Source organism: Acipenser ruthenus, chromosome 7, assembly GCF_902713425.1.
Source record: "Acipenser ruthenus chromosome 7, fAciRut3.2 maternal haplotype, whole genome shotgun sequence".
Taxonomy (NCBI): Eukaryota; Metazoa; Chordata; class Actinopteri; order Acipenseriformes; family Acipenseridae; genus Acipenser; species Acipenser ruthenus.
Genome location: NC_081195.1, coordinates 9,447,507 through 9,455,548, shown reverse-complemented (window position 1 = coordinate 9,455,548; position 8,042 = coordinate 9,447,507). Strand labels below are relative to the sequence as shown.

At 40.0% G+C, this 8,042-nt stretch overlaps 1 protein-coding gene across 4 annotated transcripts; it reads right to left on the bottom strand.

The window, feature by feature from the left end:
- Nucleotide 1: 1 nt before the first annotated feature.
- On the bottom strand, nucleotides 2-6,691 carry LOC117415419 (MORN repeat-containing protein 4). 4 transcript variants are annotated; one of them, XM_034025739.3, is made up of 6 exons: nucleotides 6,560-6,691; nucleotides 5,824-5,954; nucleotides 5,665-5,743; nucleotides 4,101-4,215; nucleotides 3,672-3,781; nucleotides 2-3,150 (listed from the first exon to the last, which is right to left on the bottom strand). In XM_034025739.3, exons 3-6 carry the CDS (start codon nucleotides 5,729-5,731, stop codon nucleotides 2,978-2,980), a joined length of 465 nt encoding a protein of 154 aa, XP_033881630.2. In that variant the 5' UTR covers nucleotides 5,732-5,743; nucleotides 5,824-5,954; nucleotides 6,560-6,691; the 3' UTR covers nucleotides 2-2,977. The 4 variants fall into 4 exon arrangements, with proteins under 4 accessions (XP_033881630.2, XP_033881631.2, XP_034777879.2 ...); XM_034025740.3 differs by having other exon boundaries at nucleotides 5,824-5,927; nucleotides 6,560-6,682; XM_034921988.2 differs by having other exon boundaries at nucleotides 5,824-5,924; nucleotides 6,560-6,670.
- Between the last annotated feature and the right edge of the window lie 1,351 nt (nucleotides 6,692-8,042).

Here is an 8,042-nt window from a genome sequence, read left to right as displayed (position 1 = left end):
CTGTAATGTAAAGGTATTTATTTCAGTACTTCTTGGTTACAGTTGTGTTAAAGCTTTCACGTAACAGCAAGCTGCACACAATGCAAAAACTCAGTGTCTTTCTGAACAATATTTGAGTCTTGCATTCCATGTTGCATCTACAGTGTATTTCGCAGATTAACCACATGGGGGCACTGCTCTTTAGAAAAAAAAACATTCTAATATAAAAAATGATGCAGCAGTCAGTTATCAAGGTCGTCCCCCCTGGATTTTAAAGCCCCCATTTGACAATCAGAACACCTATTCCCAAACAGCAACTCCAAACCCACACAAACCCCCCCCACTCCCAAAACAATCACTGTGTAGACTGCTTTGTAGAGCTGTCAGGAAGAGGACTGGGCCTCTGTTTGCTTATGGGGTGAGGGGAAGGTTTGAATATATTGCAAGGCTTAAGCTCAAGGCACAAACAGCAGCTCAGCAATATTTCAAAGAAAAGGCCATGAAGAATATAAGAAGCACACCAACTACAAAAATCTACAACATCAATAATTAAACAACAATTATTCTGATCTGTATTAAAAGCAGCAATAACTGCCCCCATAACCCACACATGGAATCTAATTCTGTCAAAGAGGTCATTTAATCTGCAGACAAGTATTGTTTCAATCTTGGACTAACATTGTTATGTAGTTTAATTGTTTTGCATAAAAAGCCCACACACCTTGACTGGTATAATCTTTTAAAATTGATGCTTGTCATGTCTGTACCAACTCCTGGTTACCATAAATAAGATTCAGACCATGATTTAAAAAAAAATAAAAAATAAAAAAAAATAAAACATTTATATATAGCCAGAACATTCCTGAGGGCTTATGTTTTAAATGACGGGATTAAAATACAGATTCTGCTGTTGTAATCTAAACTAGGTACAATGAGCCAGAGATTCTCCACTTTTAAAGATTTCAGTGCATTTCACTAGCTTTACTTTTTAAAATTCCTGACATTTGCTTCTGCCTGCATAGGCGGGCTGTGTACAGCACAGGGCTTCTGAACTGTGTGATCATGTTTTGCTTGGCTTTGTTAACCAGCTTTTTTTTTTTTTTTCAGGAACAAATACAGTCCTAAGGTATTTCAGACTGGACTTTACCCTGATTAGATATTGGCATGGGAACACTTTTTAGTTCCCTTTATTTGTAACGTCCCAAGACCAACATTGTAAATGGCCTAATCACGCAGTGGTATCCATAAGGAAGAGTCAACAGACTAAGCCGTGTCACGCTGTAGTCTGAATATCACTTTGGCAACCAGGAGTTGGAACAGACATGACCGGCATCCATTTTAAATGAATATACCAGTCAAGATGGGTGGGGTTTGTTTTATTCAGAATGATTAATCTACAAATAAATGTTAGTTTGTTAATGTTAGGTGCTTTTAATACCAAGTCAGGTCTGGTTCAACCCATTTATTTATATAACTTGATCACTAGTGTGGACTTATTTATAACTGGATCACTGAGTCATTGTGAGAAGACAAGTCTGACCTGGAGTCCTGCGTAGGAACTGCAATTTATATTTTTGAGACTTAATAATTGTTATGATTGTTCAATTGCCTTCATTTGAAGCCAATTAAACTCAATAACAGAGACTTCAATTTAAGTAATTAAATAATTGTGATCAATGGTGTGTTGGAATTAATTAAAAGGGAATGGGAATTGGAATTGATTTGATTAATTGAAAATGGAATTGGAATTTAAAAACATGAATTGACCCCCAAGCCTTTGTGTGACACAGAGGCATATCATTTGTATTGTGTTCTCATTTCTCTTTCGCCCCATTTTTTCTAACATGTATTTCTTTTTGCATCAAATGAAGAAAACATTGTACTGGCAAGATTTTCAGAAAAGTCCCACTCCTGCTTCGTTAATTCAACATAGAGCTTGGCCTGTATCGTTCAGCACCCCTCTACGCTGTACTGGGAAGCAGATGCTGAAGCACTGGAGAGGAATTGGCTGTTAGCTTGCCAGCAGCAGCAGGTTAGATACTAAAAAGCTGTCTTCCCAGCAGACATGACGTGTTTAGCATCCACCTACCAACCAAGAACTAGCAAGAGTACTAGCAGGTTTTTGCTCACAACCAGCCCTAAATATTCATTTGAAATCTCAGTTACTTTCCAGAGCACATAAAAAGAAATTATTCTGTGCACATCATGCTGCAGTAAAAAAAAAAAAAAAAAAAGTTGAATGGAGACAAGTGACCAGTAGCCCCATATTAACCCATTGCACCTTAAGAACACAAAACACAACATTAAGGCAAAGGTGTGTTAATGTTACAAGCGTAAAACCTATTTATTTTCATAATGTGTGAAAAATAACCAAGTAAGCTTCCTTAGCATTAATAAATAATGATAACAATAATAATAAACAGCAACAATAAGAACAATGATAATAATAATATTACTATTCACGCTTTCTTCCATAAATTAATTTAAACTTCAAATCTACGTTAAGCAGCTGAAAGGTTAGAGAGTGTCAGTATTTGAATGCTGTACCAATCAGCAATGGATGACACAGTGTTGTAGCTCTGCATGTCATGAAGCCCTTACCTGGGGTTTAACAGGCTTGTGGTAAGCACTTTTAGACTGTGGTTCTGATGTTCTGTACAGGCTGAGACTCACTAATTAGAGTCTGTAATGAAAACTCAAGAGAACAGAATCACACTGTGATTGAAAGTTATACAGAGCCAGACTGCCCCAGGAGTATAAGCCCTATGGAAATTCAAAGCGGAGTGAGACCCTCTGTTCCATATTGCTCCTTTTTGGTAGATACAGCTTCCCCCAGCAGGATAAGCCCCATAAAACCAACCACGCAAAAAGTGGCTTTACCACAAAGCAATGCAGAGACACAGAGCACTGTAGTGCAGTACTGCTGAGCACCAACCACACAAAGCAGAACAGAAACAAAGAGAGTGAAGTGCCACCCTGTCATCCATCCCTGAGGTCCCTATTGGTAGCTGTCTCTCCGCTGACATAACGACAGCCCGCGGGCTGTTTTGGCTGCACTGTGCGCCCTCTGGATCACTACCTGGCTCTTCTCTCTTTTCAGCAGCTTGTTGTTCTCGAACACTCCCTCGTTCCGGGGGACTCCGTGCGCTCCCTCTGGGAATGTCAACAAGCCTGTCCGGATAAAAAAAATACAACTTTCAAGCAAACATTTTGTGTTTTCAATGAATGGTCTTCTCATATATGAACACAACAGTGTTTTGCTATTGCAGAGGTGTCTAGAATGCATCCTCCCATGTCTGGAGGTTTGATTGTATCGCACTGTGAATAACAAAGGTTATAAAGCAGCACTGTGTTGGTCGATTGTGATTCTGCCCCTGATTTAAGGAACCAAGCTACAATACTACCTATGCTCTTGTGTTTCTATACTAATAATGCCAGCTGTACTCAACTCCTTACTACCATAACAGATCTTATAGGCTGCAGTGTTTAGCCCTGGATTGAATAAGTTTATACAGCAGGGGTACCAAATTCTCTCTTTCTAACAGGAGAGAGAGAGAGAGAGAAAGAAAGAAAGAAAGAAAGAAAGAAAGAAAGAAAGAAAGAAAGAAAGGAGAGAGAGTGAGAGAGATTCCAAGACAAGCAACTCTAACATCACAAAAGTCAGGAGAGAATAGAAATGCTTAAAAAATTACCATATCCTTCCACACGTCCACTTTTGAACTCCCCTTCAAACTTCATCCCATCAAACCGAGTGAACACTCCACACCCCTGAAACTTCCCCTGTGCAAAATCCCCTTCGTACCTGGGAGTCCAACAGAGCACTTTATTAATATCAGTCAAGGGGAAATATTGATCACAAACAAACCCCACATTCTAATGCTGCAGTCATTACAAGCCCCTGCTATTCAAGCCTGCCACACACCAGACAAATACTCACACAATCAACACATCTGTAATTGTTATACCTGCAGGGCCTGAAAATGTTGCTTCCAACATTGAATCCTGTTTTAAAACAAAAAGGTTAAGGTGACTTTGCCCTGGATCTGTTGTAGTTGGTCATTTTTGTTGTGAGTTTAAACTTAGATCACCCCTCATTGCACAGAGAATTTGTGAGAGCTGACCTTGACCCATCAGAAAATGCCAAGACTCCACTGCCGTTGAACAGCCCGTTCTCAAACTGTCCTGTATAGCATGTACCATCGGAGAATTTTAACTGCCCAGCCCCGTGTCTTCGACCTGGAGAGAAAAGTGTTACAGTTAAATATTGGATTGGTTTTACAAAGTGTGTATGGGATCAAGGTTTTCAAGAAGTTACTCTGAGAAAGGTGTCTGTGTGTCAGTCTTATCTTAGTGGAAAACTTTTTTTCCTAATCTTAGTATTAAGTGGTTTTATTTCGTCACTGACAGAACCCCTGCTTTAAAGAACTCCCCTGAAGGGGCAATATAGGGCAAATAAAAAATGCCACATAAATGTATATGCCTGTAATGTGATCTATTACAGCAGTTTATTCTCATAGCTCCCCTGCTAAAGAGAGAGACAGCCACACCAACAAAAACCCTACAGTTAGCTGCACAGTAAAGACAGATGCCCCATGTAGTATAAGCCAATAGATACTTAGTATGTGAAGACGGAAGATCTTAAAAAGCTACAGCAGGCCAGTCTTATTGTTTTAGGTCACAGATTGGCAGCTAATCAGGATTTAGCCTAATTGAGCTTTGTGTCAGTCAATGTTCCAAGTGCAAGTATATTAACTGCAGAGACTGGTACAATAGATCCATTCACAGCTCCATTAACAGAGAGCTTTTATAATGTGGTGAACCTCCTGCCACAATCATCTCAACTGTACCACTGACCACAAAATGCAGTGCAAGAATCACACAGGGCAAGGCACTTGTAAAAAGAAATCAGCAGCCTCAAGATGGAATAAACTCCATGCAAACACACTGCTGTTACAGGATTACAGACAGGTGGTAGGATCCGTCTGAACTGGGGACTGAGAAATGTTTAACATGTAAAGTCCTTATTGTTGTAAAATAACCAAATTGATATTGGTCTACACACACTCAAACTGTAGCCTGGTCAATTTTAGGTCAATGTCATTTTTCGGGTTTTTTCTGCAAGTAAATTGTGTAGTTATTGTGCTTTACCATATTTTGACTGTTTTTCTACACTTTGCTATGATTTTAGATAGATAGTCTAGAAGACTTCTTGCTAGTCTTTAACAATGTTATTATTGATTTTTCTCCTTCTAGTAATACATGGGAGACAACATATGTGCAGTATGCGTTAGGCAAAATGAGATGAAAGTAAATCAGAAATTCTCCAAGGGCAAATCAGAAATTCACTACATTAGATTTGTTTCCGTATTTTCAAAAGACAAAACTAAATTAGAACCAAGCTATTCATATCAGTGAAAAGGGGAATTTATTTTAAGATCAAGTGAGAAAAGAAAACAGAATTTCTGAATTACCCTTGAAGAATTTCACAATTCCATTATCTCTGTTAATCTGCATGTAGGCATTTATGTACATGGAGCAGTTTCAGGTTATTCCTCGACAGCACAGCTTCCACACGCCATGCTGAGGGTGCAGGTATGTGGAGCCATTTAAACGTGTCACTTTTTGATAGAGGGGATGTAGTCCCCCAGACCCTTGCAGAGTTTAAAGAAGTCTAAAGTGTCCTGCCTTCCTTCCAGTCGCCATGATACTCCTCCCCACTGGAGTAGGTGAAGGATCCTCTCGTCAGCATCATGTTTCAGGCAGCCTGCAAGTCAAACACATACAGTTACGCTGCTAATACAGGCAGGTGGAATAGGTAAACAAAAGTACACTGCTCAACCCGACCTGGTTCATCAGAATCTTGAAAGAATTCCACGAATTGGTGGTCAGTGGAGGCAACTTCTGGCAGCTGAATAAGTCCAGATCAGGCAAAGGGACTGTTTCACCTGCTGGATCAGAAATCCAGGTCAGACCCTCTGCAACATAATGACAATTTAACCCTTCTCAACTGCGTTTACTCTACATTAAACAATCTGAAAGGTACTCCTAAAGTTGTGGTTGTATATATATATGGAGAGCATTCTGTGAACGTGAAGGAAGATACACCAATGTACATGAAGATAACTGTGGGAAAACTAGGACAACCTCGAAACCAAAATATCATCAACATCATTGAACTTATTTAAGCTAAACCCAGGATAAGTTGTGAAACTTTCAGAAAGAGTTATAAAAAATGCACCATGTCTAATACTGATTACCGTTACAATTGAGCACAAAAACAACACGTAGAAATACAAACTGAAACACTGCCAAGGTTAGCACTTCACAATAATGACTCTTCCGAGATAAGGCGAGCAAAATAACGCAGATTGTGGACATATTATTTTGGCATTCTAAGCACGCGACCTTTAAGTGATTTCTTTAAAAAAAAGTAAATGTTGCTATAGTAACAAAGTCAATTTCCGTCTTGTCACTGGCGTATCACTTAAAATGAACCACTTTCGCCAATTAAAAGATAAAGCTGTACCAGAATGGCTAGTTGACAGTCGCTGCTATGTGTTTAAATGAATAAAATATTTACCTGTGTTTCGGGGGTCTCAAAAGCATGCAAAACCTCCCGTTTACAGTTTTAAGCGAGACAGCAGCAATGTAACTATTTTACAGTTCACCCGCTGGAGATAATAACTTCCCCAAAGCCCCGCCTCTTCTTGTAACAATACCTTCATTCACATTTTAATATCGCTCGCTTCTATTGGCTAATACTCTTTACTACTCATTGAATGCAATATTTGATTGGCGCTGCTACCTATGAACCATTACCACGGCGGCCATTTATTTTAGGGGCAGTGTTGGTTCTGTATTTGCGGGTTTAATTAGCTTAAGTGGTGTGTTTCTATGTCATGTGTGGTTTACATTTAAAAACACATAAATTGCAGGTGTGTGTTTCAATTGCATTAACTAATTTATTCATTTACTAATAATATTGGCACTTCTTACAAAACATGAGTTCTGTGTTTATTGACTGACCCCTCTAGCAGTAAGTGAATGCTCCCTTAGTGTGAGCATTCACTTACTGGGAGCATTTTTTTTACTGGTTAGCAGAATATCATGATCCTGTTTCTGGCGCCTCATATATAGTTAGTGTGCTGGAGAGTTACTATCTTTATTATATCTATCAGTAGTGTGAAGACACATGAAATTAGGGAGTTTGAAAAAGGCAAGGAGTTAAAAGGGATGTTCTGTGAACAGCTCTTCTCTTCTAACCTTGTTCTGTTTTCCATCCCTAGTCTGAAGGCCTCGTCACACAGTACATTGCTGTTGATGGACACATGCCAGAGAGCTCTGTGATGTGTGTTGTATGTCTTGTGTGACCATCCTTGTCAACACAATGTCAACACAATACAGGTTTTCCAGTTTCAGTCAGTTTTACTGGCAAAAAAAGGAAACAAACTAACTAATCCTAAGCCCCTTTCACACTGGCACTTCTACCCGGGTTCTGGCTACCCAGGTCACAATCCCATGTAGTGTGAAACCACGTACCTGGGTCGTACACGGTTTAACCCGGGTCCCAGCGACCCACCTCAGGATGTGGGTCGACATGCTTTGACCCAGGTTGAGAGACAAAATGCATGACAGCCGACGAAATAACAAACAGCCACGCCTGCGTGAAGTTTTCACTTCTGCGGAACGTTTTTGTTTATTCTGTTTAGCCATATTTTTGTTGCTTGAGACACACCATGAGCCAGATTGCAGCAGGGGTGAAGAAGCATTTGCTCTAATCAACATTTGGGCCGACGGTTCAATCCAGAGAAGCTTGGATGGAAGCGTCAGTAACAAGCTGCTTCCGGGGCATTGATACGTGTATTGTGTGCTTGTGTCTGTCACCCAGGTCAACCCTGCTTTATCAAAAGCAGTGTGAAATCACGTAGCCGACCCGCATGACAGCGGGTCCTGATCCGGTTAGATTCTGACCCGGGTAGAGCATGTCAGTGTGAATGGGGCTCTATTTGATGGGTGGAGACACTACTACTATCAGACATCTATCAAAACCAGTGTTGCTCACC